The sequence below is a fragment of the Electrona antarctica genome (genome assembly GCF_951216825.1).
Source record: "Electrona antarctica genome assembly, chromosome: 15".
Taxonomy (NCBI): Eukaryota; Metazoa; Chordata; class Actinopteri; order Myctophiformes; family Myctophidae; genus Electrona; species Electrona antarctica.
Window position 1 is genome coordinate 25,848,348 of NC_136796.1, and position 25,622 is coordinate 25,873,969.

Here is a 25,622-nt window from a genome sequence, read left to right on the forward strand (position 1 = left end):
TGTGTGTGTGTGTGTGTGTGTGTGTGTGTGTGTGTGTGTGTGAACCGAAACGTTGTATTGTATCAAAGAAGACTAATAGCCGCCATGCAGTCCTTGTGACCTGGAACAAAATGAATTTGTATTTATAAACCCCTAAGATATACATCTTAATATAAAAGATTCCAGAAATTAGAATGTTTATACATTCAAGTGTATGTGTGTGTGTGTGTGTGTGTGTGTGTGTGTGTGTGTGTGTGTGTGTGTGTGTGTGTGTGTGTGTGTGTGTGTGTGCACATAATTGATTATTTATTTGACTGAGACAGTGCTGAAGTAGTCAGGGTCCTGTGTTAAAGAGGAGACATTGTCCTGTGCTTGCCCATGGATTGGCACTTTTTCCAGGGTCAACTCAGTGCTGACAAGGGTCCCCCCACTCATAGGAGCAGTGCTGTTGTTTAAGTTCATTACTCGGCCACAGAAATTCTGAAAAGGCATGCACGCACACGCACAGTATGAGAAGGTGCATATTTTGCTATTCATGATGTACAGTACATTCATGTGGATTCTAGTATGATCAATGTTAAATTAAATTGTTGTAAGCCTGATAGTGCACAGATTTATTGTGTTTAGTCTTTGTTGTGTTACCTCAGTAGGATGAAACACGGCATCCTTGTGCTTTGGTTTGGGTCTAGTGGCTTCAACATATTTCTCCCTTTGAGATTTCACTTCCTGGGGACAAAAGGCTTGATATAATTAAAGATGGAGTGCCATGATTTTTTTCCACCCTAAAACACATCATCAGGTCTTATTGTTATATAAGGAGGAATCATTTTTTCAAAAAAAGTGTACAGTATCGTTTTTATGTGGGCACCCCCACCAGTTCATTCAAAGTATGCCTGGTTTGCCTGGTGGGTGGTGATGGGTGGTGATCCACCTGAACTGAAGCCGCACCCACAGCTGTAGTTGTATGATAAAGGGGGAGGGGTTAGGGGAGGGGCTGATAGTGTGATGTCACTATATTTTTTTCATTGGCACGTTTGACTGTCAAGGGTTCAGCCTCTAGGAAGAAACCCTAAATAAAAAGGGAAGACATCATTGCACATAAAAAGGACTCCAGGGTGTCTATAAGTACTGTCACCTCATAGACACATGAAAAACTGGAAAAATTGAAGATTGTGGCACTCCATCTTTAAACTATAACCTTGGCTTGGCTATACACTGAAGCACCTAACTGAACCTTTGCGAGAACAGTTAAGTGATGTGTTTAATTGGTTTGATGTGATACAAACCTTTAGTATATTGTAATCTGATGTCTTGGACACAAAATGGTCCCAGGACTTAGCCATGAGCTCCTGTTGCTTCCAGTGAGACTTTATCTGTGTGATACAAACACAGACATTATTAGGACTAATAAATAAGTCAGGTTCCCATTTCTTAAAATCCTATACATTTGCAGTGTTTGTAACAAAACACGTTTGCATTGTTTATATTCCCATGTTCACCTCTAAAAAGGTATTTGCTGTGATGACATACATTAAATGTAACAGTTAGAGTACAGAAAGTCCACAGAATTATAGAAAATTAAGTGACTACTTAAAATAGTCACTTCATTTTCTATGGACTTGGACACTCCCATATTGTGCATGTTCATGTTCAAGTTCCTTTTATTAATTAAAGCAAACTTAATTGCAGGCACATCGACAGGGTTGACAGGGACTGCCCCATGTGGGTGCTAGGCCAAATAAACTATCTTTTTTCTTATTGCCTTTATGATAGTACATGATAGTAGGAAACAGGGAGAGAGAGAGATGTGACACGCAGCAAAGGCCTTCGGGATCGAGACTCGAACATGCAAATGTCAGGCTATATTGAGCCATTTTTGAATAGTTAAAATGGCCAGTGTACAAGCTCACAACGTGTCAATGTAGATTGGCTAGTTGAACTATTCAAAAATGCTTTTCAAAATAGTTAAAAAAAGGCAAAGAAGTTTAGGGATAAGGGGTTTAGCGATGAAAATAAGCCCTATGTGTCCAGACCACTACGCCAGCTGTCCGGGCCAAAGGATCACTTTATTGAGACAACGTTTCGATCCTCACAGGATCTTCATCAGGTCAGTATAAAAATGCACATTTCAATCATTTTTAACCCTTGAATTGAAACCCAGAATTGTGTACCACCCCCACTGTGTGCCACCCCCACAAACAGCAGGTGAGACTCATTACCCTTGAGGAACTGGGAATTTGACATGTCAAAATATACTACAATGTAGAAACATACACAATTACAGAATACACAATCCAATTGTATAAAAAACATTCATAAAAAACAGATTATTGGCCTATTTAAGTTGTCACCTGACTGCAACATCTTCTGTAACTCTACTCAATACCATATTCAAATTCCTTTTATTGTCATTCGTAACTTTACCTCAGGGATGCACAACAGAACAAAATTAGGTTGTAACTTGTAATGGCTCCGTTAACAACACCACAGCTTTGTATGTATGCTCTAATGGATTTGTATGCCTGCTGCAGACAGCCGTGGCGGCGTGGCCTGAGGCATGTTACGCCCTACCTTGATGGCGGACAAAAACACCTTGCACCTTGGAATTCTCCCTGGGAGTGACCAGATGAGCAATACCATTGCATGTATTTTAGCCTTGCAGTTACATAGTAAAATCGACTCATCATCACAGAGGATTATAGTGTGCAACTGAACATCTCTCATGCTCACTCACCTCTGTGTACATGGTGTTCTCCTCACTGATGTCCTCCTTCTTTTGGTGCTGCATGATGCGAACCTGCTCCGCAGCCACCCTGCGGGCTGTGTCTTCCGTGATCTTAGAGATGGTGTCGAGGGCCTCCTCATCAGGGGTGACCGGTCTCACACCGTCCAGGGCCAATTCCCTGCCAATTTCGTCCCACACCTCTCCAACCTAATATTGTCACAGCATTAGATTTCAGTTCAGGCCCATTTTCACAGGTTTAATGTTTGTCTTTAGTTCAATGTTTGTTTTGTAAACGCCATTGACAATGAAGGGAAAAGTTACATCATAATGTGCCATTTACGTCATATTGTCTCTTTATTGTTAATGGCGTTTGTTTTACATCACCATTACATCACCTAATCAACATGAGTTAGACTTTAATATATTAGAGCCCCTCACTTCACACGGATGTGATTTTTATTTATTCATTCAGCAATGGTTGTTGTGTTGTCTGAAATGAAAATAGATCATTTTACAAGGATGATGATGTAACTAATTGTTTGGTTGTATGTAAACCCTAACTAAATGGGGAAGTCAATTTGGTTCCACGTGTACACTCTCAGGTACTTATTACTTAACTGTGCACATTATACGTATTACAATGTGACAGGGTATTGACATATTGGTTGTTCAATAAAACATGTGGTATTTTTGAGTGGTGCAAACCACTCCAACAACTGGCTTTGTACCCGTGTACCCGTGTACCCGTGTTTGTTCGTACCAAAAAAACGAGCATGCATGGTTGCTATGGTTAGCAACCAAAAAAACGAGCATGGTTGCTATGGTTAGTATGTGACGTCACTGACATCACAGATATCACGTCAGAGTGAATCAATCTCTATATAATCAATCTTTATCGTCAGACCACAGCTGATCAGGCTATATAAGACCTTGCACCACTCAGTTCACACGGGTGTGATTTTTTATATGACATTTACCGGTATTCTAACCACCCATCCAAAAATATGAATCATACAAATGCATGCCTGCGTCATTGTTCACAGGGTTATAGTAACACACCTACAGTATCTACCTTAAAGTCCAGATATCGGTTGACGATACAAAGAGTGACGTAATCCTTTGTTGACAATCCCGGAAGGTCTTGAAAACCTGATTGTATTAGAAATGAAGATATGGCAAGATAATGAAGCATTGACTTGCAACAATAATTAGCCCATCATATCTAAATGTATCAGTTTCATAAGTAATATATATATATATATATATATATATATTTTGTCAAAGTTGTAAAGAAAAAATACCACAAATCTTTTAACATGATATATACCGTAGATATGTTGTTATTATTAAGATTTTAGTGCTGGGGGGCAACTTGCAATATCCTCACGACCCAGTGGGCCGGCTCGGACCACAGGTTAAGAATCACTGAATTATACATTACCTAGTTTACAGAAGATGGAGTAGATCTTGGAGCGCTGGTTCTCTGAAACATCCATGACTGCTGCACTGGATCTGGTGCCAGGGTAGCACACCTGTTCTGCCTCCTCTTGGTAAGAACTTAGGATTGGCTTCTTGGGATCTGATCATAAAATACGGAAATGAGAAAAACAGAAAACAAAACATATAGATCCATCAAACTTGGTTTAAAAGAGGCATCTAAAGTGTTGATTAGGTCATTAGGCTACACAGTATACCAGTAAAACGCCCTGAGGTCGCGTGCACGCATCCGCCTGTGTGACGGCAGACTGCTGGGTGAGCGCTGGCGCTTTGACATGGGGGGGTCAGGTCAACATATGGAATGAATTCTGTTCTGACCATATGGCCATATGGAGCGTGTCTTGAGTGTACAGGGTTTGATGAGGTCAGTTCAACAAGAGTTGCTGACCGCGGCTCCATATATGCAGCTCTAGGATGATCCAGTCTTCTCCATGTATATGGTTATCCAAGGTTAGATGAGGTCAGTGTCGTGATCTTCATATATGGAGATGGTCATATATGGTGGCGGGACGTGTCACAAGGCGTGATGTCATGAGGCGTGACCATATATGGCGTGACCATACTATGAAATCCTGCGTCTCACGTCCGTCACACCACCATATGGTTGCTAATCCATCATGCCTTGTGACATCAAGTGACGTCATGGAGACCCTTAGATCCCCATATATGGGTCTGACCTCATGACATCACGTGACATCATGGAGACCCTTAACGCCTCCATATATGGTCACGGCAGACGGAAGACTGCTGTGCGAGGCGAGCGCTTGTGCTTTGGCATGGGGGGTCAGATCAACATATGGAATGAATTCTGTACTGGCCATATATGGAGCGTGTCTTGAGTGTACAGGGTTTCTCTCTCTAGGTCGTCCTCAGACGAGCCTTCCATCGTCGCTTCCAGTCATCCCGGTTCTCCATGCATCTGGCCAGCTCGTTGGTGCTTTGATGAGGTCAGATCAACAAGAGTTGCTGGCCGGCTCCATATATGCACATCTAGGATGATCCAGTCTTCTCCATGTATGGTTATCCAGGGTTAGATGAGGTCAGTGTCGTGATCTTCATATATGGAGATGGCCATATATGGTGGCGTGATGTGTCATGAGGCGTGATGTCATGAGGCGTGACCATATATGGAGGCATTAAGGGTCTCCATGATGTCACGTGATGTCACAAGGTCAGATGGTGTGACGGACACGAGACACAGGATTTCATAGTAAATGCGACCTTTGGTCGCAATTAACAAAAAACAAGTGAAAATGGAAGTGATGACACAAACAAGTGAGAAGACAAAATTAGAACTGGAACACTAGCAATAAGTTAATATCATAATATAGAGCTTTAACCTTTTAACAAAAAAACATTTACAAAAAATATCACTTACTCTACCTTTAAATGAGTGAGCATGTAGTAGTTTAGTGTATTGGTCATCGTGGCCCTCTTCAGGCACACGTAATAAAAAGAATCGAAATCAAACCAAATGTAAACAAAGTTGTTAACCAGCCATGGACTGACCTGTGATCCGTCCATGTGCGTCTCTGCTGACCCTGAGCTCCGCCTCCTCCTCCCTCCAGAGATGTAACAAGAGGTGTGGTGCTGTCTGGCCCTTGTCACCCCTCCAGCTCCGTATGTGAGAGAGAGTGTTGGGGTTATCACTGAGTTCTAGAAGGGTTGCCAGCACAATACTGTGCACGCTCCTGGGGCTCGACTGAAAGAGACATTCCAAGGATTTTAAAATTGGAACCTCTGGAATGGCATCAAAGGCCTCGTGGACATTGTCTAATTTGTATGACGTCTCTATAGTATCAAAGCCTGACCCCAACACAACAGCTAGTATGTAGACTGGTCCAGCAATTTGAAGAAAAATACTCACGTGGAGTAAGTCCAGCAAGAGAAATGCCCCTTCTTTGGCCAAAAAGTAATCTTCTGTCGTGTAGCAGCCCACGATACAGGACCTGATAATATGATACAGAACACAAATTACACATTATCCACAATGGAAACTAGAAAAAGTGCCCCTTGGGACACCAGTCTCCACCAGGATAGGAGCGCTGTTGCGTTCATGATTTGCAGCGTTTCGTACAAAACGGGCCACTCCTGCAAACTTTGGAAGCCAATCTTAGCCAATCAGGATGGAATATGAGAAATCAAACAGATCCGTCTTGATCACATGACTATAGAGGTCATGTGTATTGATTTGCATGAAATGTGAATACAATTTGAAGGAGTAATATAAAAAAAATTGTTTTACACAAGTCAGCCTCCCGTTGGTGCTATAAAGTGCAGATGTGAAAAATGCAGGGCAAAGGTTTTTCGTTGGCCACACAGATGGGTGCAGTTATAGGTAAAAACACGAATTGGCCAGTTATAGCGCCACCATGAGGCTGATTAGAATTTTTTCAAGTGGCATTTCTTCCTCGGCATAGTGGGAATGTGCATGCCAGATAGAAATCACACAATGTATTCATGTTTTGCTGCATTTTGTTCAAAATGGAGCACTCCTGCAAACTTTGGAAGCCAATGTTAGCGAATCAGGGTGGAGTATGAAAAATCTGAAAGACCCGTTTCGTTTAATGGCTAGAGAGACTCTGTACCAATTTGCGTGATGTTTGGACAAAATCTGTAAGAGTACTGTCAAAAATCGGCCTCCTGGTGGCACTATAACTGGCCAATTCGTGTTTTTACCTATAACTGCACCCATCTGTGTAACACTTTGTATGCACACACCCTAGAGGCCAACGAAAAACCTTTGCCCTGCATTTTTCACATCTGCACTTTATGTGAAGAATTTGGGGTATAGAGGTTCAACTGTGTGTGCAGAGTTTCGCTGCGATCAAGCCAACAGTGCCAGAGATTAGCTGTCCACAGATGGACGGACACATGGACGGACACACGGACGGAGTGCAAAACATACTCTCCCCATGCCTTCGGCCCGGTGGAGACAACAAAGTCCCCAGGACTTTTTGTGTTATCCTTTTAGCCCAAATGTATGACTGAAATTGTAATCGTACAGAAACTATTTTCTGCCCGTTTGCTATAAAGTCATATGACTTTATTGTGTCCTGACTCCTGGGGGAGTCAGGAATTAATATGGGACTAATTAATATGGGACTTTACTTCATGAATTGATTTATCGAAGGACTGTGATAGATGAACTGACCAGACACAGTCCACTGTGGAGAGGAGGAGCTTGTTGTGTCCCAAACCACTGTAGAACTTCACAGGGTTTATCTTCAAGAAATGCACTGCCATCTCAACTCCTTCCGTGCCAAACAGTTCCTAAAGCATAACAAAATATTAGCAGTTAGCACAAAGGGGTCTCCAATGATTAGGTTTGGGTTATTTTTAGAAAAAGGTTTTGGATTAAAAATAATAATATGAATTTTCCCAGTTCATGTTCTGAGCGCTACCTTTCTGTGCAGGTCATTCTCACACAATGCTGAAAGGATTAGCTGAATATCGACTTTGATCTCCATAGTCACAATGTCTTCATCATGGCTGCTTTCCATTTGCATCAAAATCCCTACAAAAATAAAAACACGATTAATTGATTAATTAAGAAAAAAGAAAGAAAGAAATGTAGCCTAGTATAAAAAATGTGATTTTGGTGTGGAGGTCTTCAGCAACAAACTAATGTCAGTCAAGATTCTGATTTGAACACATACATTGATATAGTTTAATCATGGAGGATCTCCCACTCATTACCTAGAAGCTGGCTGATGGTCCCTTGATCACAAAGGTCCTGGTTGACAGTATCATTTCCCAGGGAAGTCATGGACCTCAACACCCTGATACAGTAGCACATCTGAGCCTTCTTACTACCCTTGTCTCCAGTGCTGTGGAAACCAGGACTCTGGCCAAAGGAAGCATCTACACACCAAACAGAGCACAGAGATGATGAACTGATGGAAACATGTTGGGATCTTGGTAGCCTTTGACAGTGGGTTATTTGTGTCTCACATAAACGTTAGAGTGAATTCAACAAACAGGGGAGAGTTAAGGCTCATACATACTCCAGTTTTTGGTGATAGCTTATCACCGCGGTGTAGTTTTTAAAGGGTTGGAAAACTACACCATTACGTCAGTCGCGGTGATGATCAGCTATCACCAAAAACTGGAGTATGTATGAGCCTTTATTTGGAAGGAATTCATAAACTAAAACTATCTGGTCATTTAGTGTAAATTAATTTACCACCAAACCTGCATCAAAAACCTGAAGGTTTTTAGTTGATCTGCTATTCAAGAACAACTCACATAAGGTGAGCAGCTAGGGATTCAGTGTATTGCTCAAAGGCTGTTAATTGCTGGACGCATTGGCTTTTGTAGGGATCAAACCGCCAACCTTTCAGGTAGTGTGCCTAACATCTGGGTCACCCTACCAAGATATATCCTCTATTCTCCTTCATCCCCACCTTGTTCAGTGCACCACTCTAGCAGTAGCAGGAGGCAGTTGTTGCCCTTTAAGTTGATGTAGTCCTCCAACATGGATGGTGCTACAGTGGCCAGCGTGGCCAGGCCCTGGAGCAGCAGCTCCTCCTGCTGTGTGGAAGACCAGTGGCTCACGGATGACTGGCCTGACGAGGAGATGGGAGGCTTCACCAGAGTTATCAGAGCCAGCATTACACGGCCTTCTTTAAAGAGCTGAGAAACAGAGAGGAAAGCCAGAGATCCACAAGTTGAGTGTGACAAACAAATATCTACTGAATATCAAAACCACAAACATGACACACTGTGTAGCACACACCGACAGTTATGTTGGTCTTGTGCATTGTGTCTTTTTTTAAATCCAGCCTCACTGAAATGTATAAGGTAAAACTGTAGACAGTGTCTATTTTGTCTGTTTTGTTTCTATAAGTCAGAAACTGGAAATTATGGCAAATGTCAGAAAAATAAACAGAAAACACATTGTTCCTACTTTTGGCTCCTATTGCCTATTGGTCCACAACTGTCCCATTGATTCAAACAATAGCATGTCATTGTTACAGTCTGAAAGCTCCAACTGACCTGCAGAGCAGACAAGTCCTTTGACAAGATAACCACCAGGTTTAACAGTAATTTCTTCATCTCAAAATCTTCATTGTTATATGTCAACTTCAGGTTGCGGACCAAAGGATTGTGACTTTTGACTGAAGAAACAAGATAAATGAATGAATGATTATTCATTAGCCCACTGAAAGCGGTATTTATTCGAAATAAATTGAATTGCATACTGAAAAAATTATAACAAGGTAGCCTCACTCTCTGGAAATGTGACAAAAAGCATGAGCTGCTTGGCAAATAAACTCTCCTGAAATAGAGAAACATGTCAAGTTTAGAACAAAAGATGTAAGCGCAAAACAACAACATTAAATTACTGATTATAGTTATAAATAGCCTGGAATCCAGACGGAGGCACTCGTTCAGCGTTTCTTTTTTTCACTTAAGTCAGTGAACGGACTGCAAATCAGTCTGGATTCCAGGCTAGTTAATGAGCACAAGCTACACAGTTTTTGTGCAGGTTATGTGATTGGCTTATCAATGCAATCATTATTAATGTGCTCTACTTACAATGAGTGGGCATTTGGGATTTTCAGCTACAAGTGTTGTGATCACGAGCAGGTCATTTCTGAGTTGGAGATCATGATGTTGCGAACCATTCAGCAACAGATGAAAAAATGCTTCTTTTAAAGCCCTGTGATATAAATAAAATGAACGACATGATACAAAAATACAGACTAAACAGAATGATTAGCTCTGATCCATGAAAGTGAAATATTTTAACCGAAATGGACATCACCCATTCCCTTAACCTGTACAAATTTAAATGTACACATACACAATGCAGTCAATGTTGCTTAGTTGAGAAGTGACCTCTTCCTTGCAGCCTCTTTCTAGCAAGTTCCACAGGATTTCTGTGGAGCGAAACAGGATTTGGCCGGACGGGTCGGGCTCATTCATATGTAGACATATTGTCTCCGCTCCCTGTGCATTCAGTATTAATGCACAGTTCATATCTAGAGTGGAAAATAAAACATGATTAAAGAGGTGTGATTAAAGCAACCCATTGACCCAATGACATTGACAAAATTAAGGACACTTAAAGTCACTTTTGATTGTTCCTCCAGATTTTTTCTTAGGTAGTAAAATGCTTAATGCACTTGACAGCCAACTACTTAATCTAATGAAGGAGGGTAATCTCTGTTGGATTGACATGAGTGATGGACTCCAACCGGCCTTTAACTCCCCGACCACTTGTAGAAGAATAAACAGCAGTTGTTCACCTGAGGAGCTGGAGAGGATCTGAAGTGTTTGCAGGACTTGAAGTTTCACCTCAGGCTGGTCTTCTAGTACAGCCATGGAGAGGACCATGGTCTCAGCCAACCCACTCTGCTCCAACAGCTGGAGCTTGTAGCCAGCATTGGTGGGTTGGATTCCTAAAGAAGTATACGGTAGTTACTAATAGCATCAATCCTATATGTGAGATAGTACAGTAAATTTGAAAGAAAGAAAGAAAGAAAGAAAGAAAGAAAGAAAGAAAGAAAGAAAGAAAGAAAGAAAGAAAGAAAGAAAGAAAGAAAATAACCACAACACCACAAGAGCAAAGAGAGGGTCTCACTCATTGACAGTCTAGAGATTGGGTTAGATGTGACAGATGTGACCACTGGCTTTGAGGGACAAGTTGGACAACCCATACCATCCAACAGCTGTTTGGAAGCCACTGAAGTGTAGAATGATTTGACAGAGTCACAAATCTGGTGTCTCACTTCAGCATTTGAAATTCTCATCAAACACCCTGCAAAGTGAGAATACAAATGTGTCTGTCTTGATTTAGCCTTAACAAATACTTGTAAACACCTGCTCTAAAGAAACTGCTATAACGGCTAGTACATATACCCATGTAGGAGAGGAATTCTTTGACATCATATGCATAAGTCAACTCATCAGATGTCTTCTCCTTTAGGAAAGGAAGCCTATAGAAGTAGAGGAACACTTCAATATGACGCTTAGAGGCTGACTTATATTGATTGAGATTTGAATTTGTATGTATGACTTTTGTATGACTGATTGAGATGCTTACCTGCTAATTTTGAGTGAATCACACAACACTGAGACATATTCAGGGTGGTCTTTCACTCTCTCAGCACAAATATTCAGAATCTTGGTCATGCAAACCAGCTCTCTCAAAAGCTTGACATAGTTGATTCAAGAAACTATAACACTGAGTGAAAGCTTGCAAAGCACATTAAAAGCCTGAGTTATAATTTGTCGTGTGCAAATACAAATACCAATACAAATTGGCGCACAACACCGCACAACTAATTTAAATCACCCATAACCCTACAGACACATGCATCATGACAGAGACAGGGCAATATGAGTCACCATAACACTGTTATTTTCAGAGTGAGGAAAATGCTGACAAAAAGCAATGCAATTTGTAAATTGGAACCTTGGGGATTATGTGCAAGTCCCTGTGGACAGCAAATCTATTAAGGGAAAATGAAACCCTAGGCCGGTTTGTCGCTTATTTTATTGTACAGATTAAAAACAGCAGAGGAGCAAAAACATGACAGGCTTGTAAGCAACGCAGCTGCAGCTAATAAAATGAATAATGGGTATGCTAATTGTTGGTGTCCCCAGAGCCATGGGTGTGCCAATTTGCAAGCCTAGACAGTGGTCAACAGTATTGTCATCATTGCTTGCATTGGCACACCTAAATCTAACACAAATTCATTATCAGTGATGTATTCACATGTTTTACTTAAGTAAAAGTATCAATATACGGTAAAGTAGAAATATCCATGTGTGTACTCTGCATTTAACTATAAATCAGTAAAGGGTTTCTTTCACCCCCCTTGAGAGGACAAAAGTGAAGAAAATGTTCAGAATTAGCACAAATAGTAAGGATACAAATCCATTCTGGCATCTCTTCAACAGTTTCCTCAGTAGAAAAATGTGCCTCTCCTTCAGGGTAACCTTTAACAAAAGAACAAGTGATTAATTATTATTATTATTATTATTATTATTATTATTATTATTATTATTATTATTATTATTATTATTATTATTATTATTATTAAACCAAGAACAGAGAAAGGGAAAAGACATCCATCCAAACAATTGTATTATTTTTTTATTTTATATAATGTAACACCCGGGATTCAAACTCAGGTCAAACTCAGGTCATATCTTTCTAACCAGTAGACCAAAGAAGGGATATCCCCATGGACTGGGGTCTGGGGAGATTAGACTTTTAGGATCATCAGGGTGAGGCTCTGAGCCACTGCTACGCACGCACAACACACACACACACACACACACACACACACACACACACACACACACACACACACACACACACACACACACACACACACACACACACACACACACACACACACACACACACACACACACACACACAGTGTACACACACAGTACACACACAGTGCACACACACACACACACACACACACACACACACACACACACACACACACACACACACACACACACACACACAGTGTACACACACAGTACACACACAGTGCACACACACACACACACACACACACACACACACACACACACACACACACACACACACACACACACACACACACACACACACACACACACACACACACACACACACACACACAGTATGTGCAGTGAACATAAGAAGGGTAAAGTGCTAGGCTGAGGCAAAAAACCCAAGGGGCTTATTGCTTATGAAATATAGAATATCCAGAAAACATGATTGCAGTATAAAAAACAGAACAAAACAAGAAAGAAAACAAAAAACGACAACAACATGATTATAACACACACACACACACACACACACACACACACACACACACACACACACACACACACACACACACACACACACACACACACACACACACACACACACACACACACACACACACACACACACACACACACACACACAACGTAAAATGTAGAACCCATCAAACAAGCAAGGAAATTATATATAGGAAATTATGTCTTCCCTTACTGTCAAGGGATCCTCCAGGAGATTAATCACCTTATTGAGATCAAGGCTTTTAGTTATGACCTGCAGAAATGTAATGTATAGAATAATTAAATTCAATCAATTAGCAGCAAACAATGATAAGACACTCATAAAATAAAAATATACATTTGTAATGCAGTAATAGATTACACATATTCCAAACAAGAAAGCAGAATAAGAAAGTGTTTACCCCATGAATATACTGCTCCTTGTTTATTCCTGTTTGTCTGATCACCGGGATTTCAGGTTTTCTTCTTTGAGCAACTTTGCTTGAATCCATTTGCAGCTGACAAGAAACTTTTAGTTTATGACAGTCTTAGGGTAAAGCATAGCGAGAACATTTGGAGCCTTTTTAAAACAATGTGTGATTTCTGCGTCTTCTACAGCTGCCTTCAGTTTGCGTTAGAATTATACATATGATGATATTGACCTTTATGGAGTATAGTGGTCTTTAAGTGGTGCGCCGCGGACCGCGGTGCGTTTTCTAAAAGAGTTGTGTGCTTTTCATAGAGTTATGGTCCTTTTATGTTGAACAGAAGAGCGTATATCCGTTGCTATGGTTACTCCCGTACGGCGAGCAGTAGACGTCAAAACTCAAAGCGCACCTCCTCTTCCTTTAAAAAACCGGAAGTGGTTATCTGGAGACAACAGCGCATTGATTGCTCCTTATAATAAAGGGAGCGACTAAATTAAAGTATTCTTATAATCCGATAAAATATTCCAGTAAATCCTGCGTCGCAGACCAAGAACACAGTCAGCTATGCTGACAGACACAGGTGAGTGTTGATCCCATGCTATTGCTATTTTTCGCCATGCTTGAAGCGTCACACACTCTTTCTGACAGTGTTATTGTTAAGCTGGCTGGGACAGCTTTGCTGCATATGGACACTTTTTTGTTACCATTCATTTACCCTTAAAGACAACAACAATAACTATAATAATGATAATATTTCGACTCACGCCATATCAAGATTTGACCATTTGTTTAGTTTACCACCACAAGGTTACAGTTTTACGTCTGCTTATAAGCAGACGCAAAGTGGCCACTTTAACGCAGGCGTCCCTATTTTGGGACGAACATTTTTTAAATTTTCGAAATAATAAATTTCAGCAAAATGGGGCTTAAAGGAGTAGTTCACCCAAAAACGACTAATATTATATTTTCCATCAATCACAATTACACATCCCATGAAGCCTTGAATCAATGGGAAATCTCCATTAGGCCTAATTCAAGGCTTCATGGGGTGTGTGTGATTGATAGAAAATAAGTATTTTTTTAACTACTCCTTTTAAATGACTACAAAGGCCCATGTGTACTTGGCTGTGTGTAATCATGTGTTGGATGTTACAGATTATGCTGGGACTGCCTCTGGTGCTCGGCGGGGGAAGAAGAGGAGCTCGGGGGACTCCCCAGGAGATGGTCAGTCCCTGCGTGCGTCTGGAAGGCAGGTCAATGTCCGAGTGAAACGCACCAATAACCCTCCACCTGGGCAGGTAAACTAAGAATTATACTGCATATATTTTATATTGGATCATTTTAATGTCCACAGCCTCGGGGGAAATTATGTCGGTATCAGCTTCACCCAGCTGATGGCTTAGTATTTATAAATTGACCATGGGGGGTGTTGGCAGTCAGGGGTTAAATTGTCTTACTCAGGGAGCCATAACCAGCGGTGACCAAAGCTGACATTATTCTTTTAGTTTTTAATAGTACCTGAAGGTTACCTAAACCGTCAGTGGTTTAGGTAATGCAAGTGTTTATACAATATTACACACTACAGATTGCAATTTACACCAGATGACACATTTCAGGCCAAAAGGAAAGCCACAGACACGGAGGAAGAAGAAGATCAATCCGAGAAGAAGTATAGGAAATGTGAGAAAGCAGGTTGCTCTGCCACGTACCCAGTGTGCTTTGCAAGTGCATCTGAAAGGTATCAATCAAATCTCCACATTTTGAACATGAATGAACTCCTTCAAAACACCTGTCCAATTATCCACCTTGCTTATCATTTAATGTGATGTTAAATAAAATAAAAAACGATGTCCTTACTGTGTTCTTTATGTCTCTCCTCAGGTGCGCCAAAAACGGATACACCTCTCGCTGGTACCACCTCTCCTGTGGTGAACACTTCTGCAATGAGTGTTTTGATTACTACTATAGAAGGTAAAAAGGGAGATATGGAAATAAAGACAATTCCCTTTAGCCACATTAAAAAGCTGTTGATTTTGTTGAAGATGATCTGAACATGAGTTATGCTTAATTTTTTACTTCGTATAGCAGTGTGTTGTGCTGGAAATGGCAGATCTACAAGCTCACATTGCTTTGCACCACGACACGTTGTGAGCTTGAAGTTCGGTTATTTTCGGCACACAAGACCGGCACTCAACAAAGTATAAATCAGGCTTTGCGTTTCTGTTCCTAAACTGTCAGCCACAAAGACGGCTACGAGACCTATTCAGCCTGGAAGAAGGTGTGGACCAGTAATGGGAAAAGTGAACCCAGCCTTAAAGCGTTCATGGCAGATCAGCAGCTGCCGTACTGGGTAAGAGCAGTGTGTTTCCTTTTTAAGCCATTTAAACCTTATATACTTTGTTGACTTGTTGTCCCCCAGGGCTCTATACTAGGCTTCCTCCTTTTTCCATCTACACTAAACTAGTGAGCTTGTAGATCTGCTCATTTCGAGTCGACAAACATTTGCCCCACAATAGGGATTCTAGGGTTCACGTGGTTAAGTCTCCATATTCCTGTAGCCTAACTTGTACTCTGTTTTTAGGCAAGCAGCACTCACTCACTGTCATACGATGAAAAATAACTGAAGCTTGAGCCGTGTACGAATACATGGTTCTAAATACATGGTTTGGACCTCTGTTTCTGACCAGGTTCAGTGCACTAAGCCAGACTGCAGGAAGTGGCGCCAGCTCACCAAGGAGATCCACCTCACTGCTTCTCAAGCAGCAACATATCGCTGTGGCATGAAGTTCAATAATGTCAAGGTAAATACACCAGCTCAGTGGCCTTGTGATTAGAGTCATACAAAAGAGTAAGACTATAAAAATGGTACTCAAATCCCTCCCTGCTTGGCACTCAACATTAAGGGTAGGATTGGGGCCCGGGGGGGTAAGCCTCCGTGCTTCAACCTGCCTCATGCTACAGAAACGGAAGATAGGCACCTGACCTATGGGCCACATGGCTTTGGAACCTTTGGTTCCCAAAATTACTTGCATAAATACAGTACATAAGAGAGTGTTAACAGGCTGTTCAGCATATTTCATGCTTGTCACAATGTTGCTTACAGAGTGAAGGGTCAGACCAGTGCTCCCAACCAGAGGACTTGGTGAGTGATAAACAAATAATAATACAGCTGAATGTGTGCTATTATAGTGGTATACCACTGGTATACCTCTATAATCCCAAGCAACTTTCTAGGCAAAGCACTGCTATATTATTTTTCTACTTTAGGTTCCAGTCCATTTTTCCCAATAATGTTTTCATAAATCATTTACCAAAACGTATGACTAAATACTGTATGATGCAGTACTTTTACATGGTTAATGCTGGTTAACTGTACACTAACCCTGGCATTCCTAGTTTAGGCTTGTCATTATTGGCAAAAACCTGGCCAAATATTTACGTTTTGTATTTATATATATTTTTTTCTTCCAAAAATAGCCAATTGTATGTTCACAACGTGTAGGTTTGTTGTACAATGTATTTGTTTTAGGGCGAACCCGTCCAATGTATAGTAACTGTTGTGTTTTGTTTTGTCTACACTGTATAGAGAGTGGCTGAAGTGATAGACAGCTGGTGGCATTCAATGCTGATCTTGCCACCACTGTTTAAAGACAGTCCAGCCAGTCCGTTCCTTTCTGCCTACTACCCTGACTGTGTTGGCATGAGTCCATCAGGATCCCCCTGTAACACTTCTCTGTCAGACCTGAGAGCAGAGCACTGCAGAACCGTCCAGCCTCAAAGTAAGTTTGGGACATGGAAAGGAATGGTCTAATTTGACTGTTTCATGTTCTACCTGGCATTTGACAAACAAAAAGGTAGGAGCGCACACCAGTAGTGGGGAGGTGCTGACCGCAGGAGATACAACTTTGACTAAGAAAGGAAAGATTCATACCCTGAAGAAGGCAACTTGTTGCCGAAACGTTGGAAAAATAAATGTTTATGGCATCGTGACTACGAGCTGTGCGGCCTCTTTCCTTTCTTAGTCAAAGTTTTATCTACCTGGCATTTGAAAAATGATCAAATCTGCACACCAGTATTGTGCTCCCAGTGTGGAATTTTATTCGAAACAACATTTTCACTGTGGAGCTAGAAATGGCTTAAGGCGAATTATTTCCATTTGAATTTCATGCAATACCTCACTCAACCATTTCTCTGGTTCATGTTTGGCATTAAATGCAATCCCTTTATGAAATGTATTTAAGGGTAAATAACTTAATAAGTCTAACCATTACAGTAGAGCAGCTTACTCTGAGGGAGCATTGGCTCCAAATTGTACCATTAAATGAATCCTACCAGAACGTACCTACGTATATTGTTATATTTTAGCCATTACAATAATGCTTGTTTCCCACAGTTCCAGGTATGTGTCCTTACTTCCAGCCCTTCTATCAGCCCAATGAGTGTGGTAAAGCCCTGTGTGTGCGACCAGATATGATGGAACTGGATGAGCTGTATGAGTTTCCTGAGTTTTCTCGAGATCCCACCATGTACCTGGCACTGCGAAATCTCATTCTGGCCTCCTGGCACAGGGACTGTACGGTACAGTACAGATTACTAACAAATAATGACATCCAATTATTTTCTTCTTTTTCTTGTTTGATGCATTTAAAACTCTGTGCAAATGTTTGCTTCCTTTGCATGTAGCCTTGAAGTGACCACTGGCACCTAATATGTATGAAATCACAGTTGCAACAGATGAAATTAAATGTTTCAGGAGGAACCTACCCTTGAAACAGTGAAAAACACTTGAACCTCCTTTGTTTCATTCAATCGACTCATTCAGGAGGTGCTGACTTCCCAGAAGTGCGCTCTACATGTCATCGTCCGTGGCTTGGTTCGTGTGCGCTGTGTGCAGGAGCTGGATCAGGTGCTTCGCTTCATGACCAGGAAGGGCCTCATTAACACTGGAGTGCTGGCAGTCAAACAGCCTCTCCTGCCTGAGAAATACCGCTCTGTGAGTGTTGACTCCTGTCATTTTCACCTCCTTTTGTTTTTTGAAGTAGCAATGACTTTGGCCCTCTTTTCTACCCAATTTAGTCGTTATGCCAATTAATTCCCCCCACTGCTTGCCACTGCTGTTTTACTCTACTGGCTCACCTGCCAGTGAGGAGCCCACACCGGGAGGAAGTAGAGCCTTTGTCCTACTCCTCCCACTCAACATTACCCGCTGAGAGGAACCTCTCCAGTCTATAGGACTACATGCAGTGACAAATATCACCCTCCCCACACGGCTTCCCTCCTCCAAACCTGTGTTTGTATAGACACACAGCCAAACCGGATGCACCGCGGTGGATTCGAAACCCCTAGACTCTGTGGTGGTGGTGGTGGTGGTAAGGTACTATACCGCTGCGCCACCTGAGCGCTTTTCACCTTGACTTATTCATGAAATCATTTGACAGGTGTTGACTCTTGCTTTGAAGCATCTCAGCGATGGTATCTTGCTTTGACAATTTTAGGTAAAATACTGCATAGTATCTCTGTAAATTTGCACCTGTAGTATGGCCCCTGGTTGTGTTGAATATTTTTCTTGTCTTCGCAGAAAAATGTGATTGTGATCGGAGCGGGGGCGTCAGGACTGGCTGCTGCACGGCAACTGCAGAACTTTGGCACGCAGGTTAGGCTGCTAGAGCATCAAACTAAAGTATCTTAGTAAATTATCTTCCAGTACATTGGCAGATTTCAGCAATGTTCCCTAATCCTGTGCAATATGAATGATGTTCCAGGTGGTGGTGCTTGAAGCAAGGGACAGAATTGGAGGCCGTGTGTGGGATGAAAAGTCTCTAGGCCCCACTGTGGGCAGAGGAGCTCAGATTGTCAATGGCTGTGTGAACAACCCTATCGCTCTGATGTGTGAGCAGGTGAGACTATTTTTTTCTTAAGGCTCATACATAGTCTGGATTTTCGGTGGTTAGGTGACCAACGACCTACAACATGACGTCACGAGCCGCGGTGAAGAGCAAACCACCGCTCCAGCCCTTCTCTCTGTTTTTACTCACCACTGCTCAACGTTATTTCAGCTCCGGTGGTCAGCTCACCACCGAAAATCCAGACTATGTATGAGCCTTTAGACTTATGTGCGAAATCCTTTGAATAAAGTTTGACTTTACCCACCTAAAGTAAGGAAGTCGGTTAAATAAATACTAGAATAATAAATACCAGAAAGGTTTGATGGTCCCATCAGGATGCATGCCCTAAATAGAGATGTATGCAGTGAAATTACTATCTAGAGCCATGAAACAGTACTGTGGCATGACTACCAGTTGTAGATCGTCCTTACCGTCTTCCTCTCTCTGTCAATTCCATCATTCAAATGTGTGTGTAATGCACAAAGTCTGATTGTAAATTCAATGTTTCATTCATTATTTTTTGTGTTACCAGACAGTCAAAGGTTGCAATTTGAAATGTATTGTTTTTTTGCTGGCACACAGTCTCTTTGTGAGTCCTTCACGAAAGGAAGTACGTGCTGTATGTCATTAACAATATGGCTAGACAAGTTGACAGTACATAAAACTGAAAAGTAATGGCAAGTAGGATGAGATATACACAGCTATATCTGAAAGGTGGTAGACCATGACAGCATAGTCTCAGGATTGAGAGATCAGACCTGTGTCTATGTTTGGGCGAGACACTCCGCGTGACATAAAGACCAGTAAGAGAGGAATGGATGTCATCTTTACCTTTCTTGTGAGCAGATGGGTGTCAAGATGCACAAGCTAGGAGAGCGGTGCGACCTCTTCCAGGAGGGAGGGCGGGCCACTGACCCAGCCATTGACAAGCGCATGGACTTTCACTTCAACGCCATCCTGGACGTGGTGTCAGAGTGGAGGAAGGACAAGTCACAGAACCAGGATACCCCTCTAGGAGGTCCTGCACTGACATTACAACATTATTATTATGAAGATTATTATTACTCTTTGTTCCACACTTAAAAATAAATATTTGGGTGCTCATAATAATAATACTAATAATAATTGTGTCTGTGGCTCCTTTGGATATATCCCTGTGCCTAAACTGGCGATAGAAGAACATGCATTCTCCATAAAACCCTCCATATAATGAATTTGTATGCATTTTCATCCATTCCTTACAGAGAAAGTCCAGGAGGTCTACAAGAACTTTCTGCAAGAGTCGGGTATCAGCTTCAGTGAGTTGGAAGAGAAAGTGCTTCAGTTCCATCTCAGCAACCTGGAATATGCCTGCGGAAGCACTCTGGACCAGGTCTGACTGAAAAATATCAATATTTGAAGCTCTTCAGAGATTGTGTATGCAAAAATCATTTTCAATATTTTGTTCTGATGTTTTCACCAGTGTTGAGTTTGCATCATGTCAGCCATATGATTTAACATTTTAATTGTATTTCTGTAGGTGTCAGCTAGATCCTGGGACCACAATGAGTTTTTTGCCCAGTTCTCAGGAGACCACACCTTGCTCACCAAGGGCTACTCTGACATCCTCCACAAACTGGCTGAAGAACTTGATATACGCATTAAGTGTCCGGTTTGTCATCTCTAAGTCCCTTTTCAAATGTCACTCTTGTCTTACTTCTGTTGTGTATATATTGTAATGTTTTTGTTTAACTGTTTAAGGTTCAGTCTATTGACTACTCAGGTGATGTTGTCAAAGTTACCTCCACCAATGGCTCTCAGTGGACAGCACAAAAGGTAAAAGTTAAATGAAAAACATTCTGAAGTGCTTTCCATTGTGAGATATAATGTAATTACAGAATTAGTTTAAGGCATCGTCTCTATTCTTTTAATACAAAGAAATACCAGTGAAAAATGATTAAATAATTAATTTAATTTGAACACTTTTGCACCCCTTTTTAGGTTCTTGTTACAGTTCCATTGACTTTACTTCAAAATAACTTGATTAAGTTCAATCCTCCACTTCCTGAAAGAAAGCTGAAGGCAATTCATAGTCTTGGAGCAGGGATCATAGAAAAGGTGAGTAATATTTTGGAATTTTACTGGCTGTCGACTACCACCAGCTATCATTCAAAACTTTGTAATCTGTGACTGGTAACTTGGCATAACCTCAAACTTGCTGTATTGTATAAATCATGCTGCTTGCTAAAGCGCCTGCAGAAGCTGATTTTTAGCAGATTTTCTGAGATGTACTGTACCACAGTGAATTTCCTGCCATGTCTTGGTCACTTCACAAATGAAACATTGTTTTAAAACATTCTGCAGATCGCTCTGCAGTTTCCATACAGATTCTGGGACAACAAGATCCAAGGAGCAGACTATTTTGGTCACATCCCCCCTAGTCCTGACAAGAGAGGGATGTTTGGTGTCTTCTATGACATGGATCCACAGGTTTGAATTTGAATGTTTTTACCTGATAAGCTGTGTGATTAAAGAAGCACAACGGCTAATATTACCCAGGACTTAACCTATGAGAGAACAAATGAGATTTGATTGCTATTGGCTCTAATGGTCAGGGTGGAAAATAGGAATAATTGACTGTAATGGGGTTGCAACTATCAATTTATCTATTACTTTTTCAATTAAATCGAATAATTGATTTTTTAAATTATGAACCTGTCTAATTATACTATATCGTATGACAGTATTAAAAATGGTGAACTGTCTATATACTATTTTCTTATTTACTTCATAAATCATTTATTAGAGCTTTCGATTAATTGTTTATGTTGGAGAGTCCTTGACCAGGAGGTATCTATTAATGTGCTTTTTAGGAAAATTAGATCCTTGACCTCTATGAACTAGTAATGTGGCACTAATTCCATCTTTGCATGATCTGCAGGGTAAGCAGTCAGTCCTCATGTCTGTTGTCAGTGGTGATGCTGTAGCTTGCATCAGGGAAATGGAGGAGAAAAAGGTGGTAGAGGAGTGCATGAAGGTCCTGCGTGAACTCTTCAAGGAACAGGTAACACCATCACATTGTGCAAATGAGTAGACTAATCCTCATTTACAGTAGTTTACCATTTGAGTGATCCAGTCATTAATTTAGAATGACTGGATCGATAGTGTTTATACTGTAGATCGGCCACAATACAAACTACAAGCGCTCAATTGTTGAAATAATGCAAGTTGACTGAGGATGGATGTAGGACTGCAGCTTTCCTTAGCAATTACCTGGTTGCATTCACTCACATGCAGAGTTTGCAGTCTGTTTCTATTTGCATACAATCAATGTAACCTTATTTCTTTCTTTTTAATTAGGAGGTCCCAGATCCTATGAATTTCTTTGTCACCCACTGGAGCAAAGACATATGGGCTCAGATGTCCTACAGCTTTGTGAAGACCGGAGGCAGCGGAGAGGCCTATGACATCATTGCTGAGGACATACAGGGAAAAGTCTTCTTTGCTGGCGAGGTGAGTTTTTCAGTTAACTCCGTCCTGTTGTATGACATGGTGTTTGAATCGGGTGGTCCCTGGTTGGCTGGGTGTCCCAACGAACACAATTAGCCCTTTTGAGGGTGGAAAGGCAGGTGGGGGAGGGCACATGGGGAGATGAACTGCATGCTTTATGTCCTCCTGAATATGAAACTCCTCACTGTCCGATGGAAAGAAGCAAACTGCCTACAGGGGTCAGCAGCAACAAGGGACTGTAGTGCAGGGGGACTGAATTCGGGTAATTGGTGGGGTGGGTACACTTTTTTTTAAAGTGCCTTTTTTCATGCAATTGTTTCTATGGCTTTGTATTGTCAGGCAACCAACAGACACTTTCCTCAGACTGTGACGGGGGCATATCTGAGTGGGGTCCGAGAGGCCAGCAAGATGGCTGCCATGTAAACCTTCCCAGAGAACACTCCAAACACCAGCACAGACACATTGCACAGAACAAAACCATCAGGCAGTCTCAACCCATTCCCAGTTTCCGGATTGTTCCGCATGAAAAGAATGGACTTTTACCCACTGTTCTGTACTCTGTACTGATCGGTAAGACTGTTTCCAAACAGCAGGAGCAAAGAGGGCTTGTCAATTAATAGGTTCAAATCGTCAAAGCAGGAATTAAAGCACTTGTATTTTTCCAAAACTAAATATCTGGTGGTAAAACATTTTTTATGTCAGCAACAAGATGGAAAAACATGAGATTGTTTAGAAAGCTGCACAGTAGAATTTGTTGTGTTAATTTAACTTACCCTTTCTGGTTATTTTTTTCACGCTGGCTACACTAGCTCTTTTTGACCCCTAGTGGTGTATTAATGGTGATTTATACTTGGTTAGCAATAGCAGATCTATAAGCTCACAATGCTTTGCAAGCTTTTAGATTGGCTATTTTCCCCCCAAGTCTAACACAGATAAGATAATATCTTTATTTGTCACTGTATGAGACATACAACGAAACTTTTTCGTTGTATGTCTTTATGTGTGGCTTTAAAGTTGGTCTGACTATGCCCTAAAAGCATTTCTATTTACTGAGATTTTCATAACAATTCTGTTTTGAGTGATAAGGATTTATGAAACATTGGCATACTCTTAATTGTTCACAAACTAAGGATTTTAGGTACAGTATATATACCAATGATTTCCACATCTTAAAAGGAGTATGGTAGGCTGTGTGTCCACCTGTTGGTACAAATTGTGAACTTAAATGGCCTCAAGGATAGTGGCCTCTGTAGTCTTTCTGCATTAGCACTTTTTGATTTAGAACTTTGTGACAGGCTGACTTTCCTATAAGGCTGATTATGTTCATAAAACACCAAATAGTCCACTTTCTCAGGGATGTGATCAGGACGACACCAAATTGCAGAACATAATGAGAGAAAAGCAAGGGAACGGGACATCTTCAATAGAAATAACTGAGTGTTGTCAAAACAAATAGTAAGAAAATCACATCCCTCTTAAGGATTCTTTGAGATACTTGAGAATTAGTGTCCACATCTTTTGAATGGGACAATATTGAAAGTCATCTTTGAGTAATGTTAGCTATTGAAGCTTTATTTGTAGGTTCCTGTATAGCGTTTACACTTTATTTCCAAGTGTCAATACATCTAGCTAATCACGTTCTACCATCATGTTACTATGCCTGAATATTTATCCTGTACATGTGTAATAAAAGGAGCTAATAACTGCCATCATATTGTCTTGCTTCTGTACAAGGTACTATGCACAAGTACATGGAAAATGCTATAACACTGGACTGGCAATGGTACTTGCATCATTAGTGCCCGCCGTTGATGACATATCCTTCATTACAGTGGTTCTACTTAAAAATCAGTGGAAAAGTGGGCTGGTTCACTAGAAAGCACCAGGAATCCAGAATGAAACCGGTGGTAGAACCAACATTATCATGTGGGAAAAGTGTGTTCAGCGTGTTTCTACCTAATGTGATTACAAAATGTAGACATGGAATCTTTTGCCCATGTTGTTCTGCAAACGGCTTCAACGTCCACTGGTACCTCATGGAAGGGCATTTCTTATTTGTGATAATTGTAGACTCATTTCCCTGCCTCTCAGGCAATTTGCTAAATTTGTGCGTATGTGTTTAGGGGTGCCTTAATGTGTCAAATATAATACTGTATAATATACAGTATGTATATGTTTTTATTTGGTTTACTTATGTAAACCAAAATAATAAACACCTTCAAGATTGTTCTTGAAAATGGCAGATTTTCAAATATCCAAGGCAAAGGGTTAAGTGGTTAAACCAATTTAGAAGCTATATTAACAATGTTGCTGCCCCTATACTATAAAACTAACATCTTCAATGCTAACTTGTTGGGTCCTTTTGGTTTAATTGTGTACATAGTACATTCTGAGAGTAGCCTGAGGAAGGTCGCACAACCATAACCTTGCTCCTAAAATAAATTATTCTCTTGAACCAGCAAGTGGCAGTGTGCAGGTCAGTAGGCCAAAACATTAGGCTCAAACACTAAGACATGGGAAACTTAAAATGACTAGGGTGACCTCTGGTGGCCAGATACCTTATTGCTATTGTTTAATTGCTTGTCATTCTTTTTGTCGTCCCTTAAACCAGGAATTGTACCCAAGTGTTCATAGACTGCTTTACTAATGAAACATGGTTCTATATCAACACCTCATTGGGGTACAAGCATCAAGGCATTGGGGTATAATTAAAAACAGTTTTTGTCCTTTCCTTTTTTAAATTCACCTTTCCCTTTTTGCTGCACTGATTCTCTCCATCTCATTGCTCTCTTTCCCTTGCTATGTCTTCTCTCCCTCTTTTACTCTTACCTTCCC

The 25,622-nt window shown here is 41.0% G+C and overlaps 2 protein-coding genes across 4 annotated transcripts; one reads left to right on the forward strand and one right to left on the reverse strand.

The window, feature by feature from the left end:
* Nucleotides 1–201: 201 nt before the first annotated feature.
* On the reverse strand, nt 202–15,376 carry cfap69 (cilia and flagella associated protein 69). 2 transcript variants are annotated; one of them, XM_079523193.1, is made up of 24 exons: nt 15,271–15,376; nt 13,408–13,503; nt 13,200–13,259; nt 12,086–12,151; nt 11,253–11,362; nt 11,069–11,145; nt 10,869–10,967; nt 10,456–10,608; nt 10,011–10,188; nt 9,743–9,866; nt 9,434–9,482; nt 9,200–9,321; nt 8,608–8,836; nt 7,901–8,065; nt 7,606–7,718; nt 7,356–7,474; nt 6,069–6,150; nt 5,711–5,903; nt 4,146–4,283; nt 3,777–3,853; nt 2,714–2,911; nt 1,266–1,352; nt 622–705; nt 202–459 (listed from the first exon to the last, which is right to left on the reverse strand). In XM_079523193.1, exons 2-24 carry the CDS (start codon nt 13,495–13,497, stop codon nt 286–288), a joined length of 2,787 nt encoding a protein of 928 aa, XP_079379319.1. In that variant the 5' UTR covers nt 13,498–13,503; nt 15,271–15,376; the 3' UTR covers nt 202–285. The 2 variants fall into 2 exon arrangements, with proteins under 2 accessions (XP_079379319.1, XP_079379318.1); XM_079523192.1 differs by lacking the exon at nt 15,271–15,376 and having other exon boundaries at nt 13,408–13,697.
* Nucleotides 13,835–24,496, forward strand: kdm1b (lysine demethylase 1B). Of its 2 annotated transcripts, XM_079523194.1 has the most exons (21): nt 13,835–13,993; nt 14,569–14,711; nt 15,030–15,151; nt 15,295–15,384; nt 15,652–15,763; nt 16,101–16,214; nt 16,517–16,555; nt 17,000–17,192; nt 17,807–17,991; nt 18,236–18,406; nt 18,992–19,066; nt 19,176–19,310; nt 20,145–20,316; nt 20,543–20,670; nt 20,818–20,949; nt 21,039–21,113; nt 21,279–21,395; nt 21,642–21,767; nt 22,219–22,341; nt 22,638–22,790; nt 23,127–24,496. In XM_079523194.1, the coding sequence occupies exons 1-21, from the start codon at nt 13,978–13,980 to the stop codon at nt 23,208–23,210; spliced, it is 2,505 nt and encodes an 834-aa protein (XP_079379320.1). In that variant the 5' UTR covers nt 13,835–13,977; the 3' UTR covers nt 23,211–24,496. The 2 variants fall into 2 exon arrangements, with proteins under 2 accessions (XP_079379320.1, XP_079379321.1); XM_079523195.1 differs by lacking the exon at nt 16,517–16,555.
* Nucleotides 24,497–25,622: the final 1,126 nt, after the last annotated feature.

Bases quoted from the DNA above. Each gene is read 5' to 3' on its own strand.
- cfap69 (XM_079523193.1), bottom strand. From the start codon at position 13,497: ATGGATTCAAGCAAAGTTGCTCAAAGAAGAAAACCTGAAATCCCGGTG. The intron at 10,189-10,455 runs GTGAACAACTGC...TTTCCACTCTAG, and splicing joins GATCCTCTCCAGCTCCTCAG to ATATGAACTGTGCATTAATA. The intron at 9,867-10,010 runs GTATGTGTACAT...TTTATATCACAG, and splicing joins AGCAACATTGACTGCATTGT to GGCTTTAAAAGAAGCATTTT.
- kdm1b (XM_079523194.1), top strand. The intron at 15,385-15,651 runs GTAAAAAGGGAG...CTAAACTGTCAG, and splicing joins TTTGATTACTACTATAGAAG to CCACAAAGACGGCTACGAGA. The intron at 20,671-20,817 runs GTCTGACTGAAA...GTATTTCTGTAG, and splicing joins GCGGAAGCACTCTGGACCAG to GTGTCAGCTAGATCCTGGGA.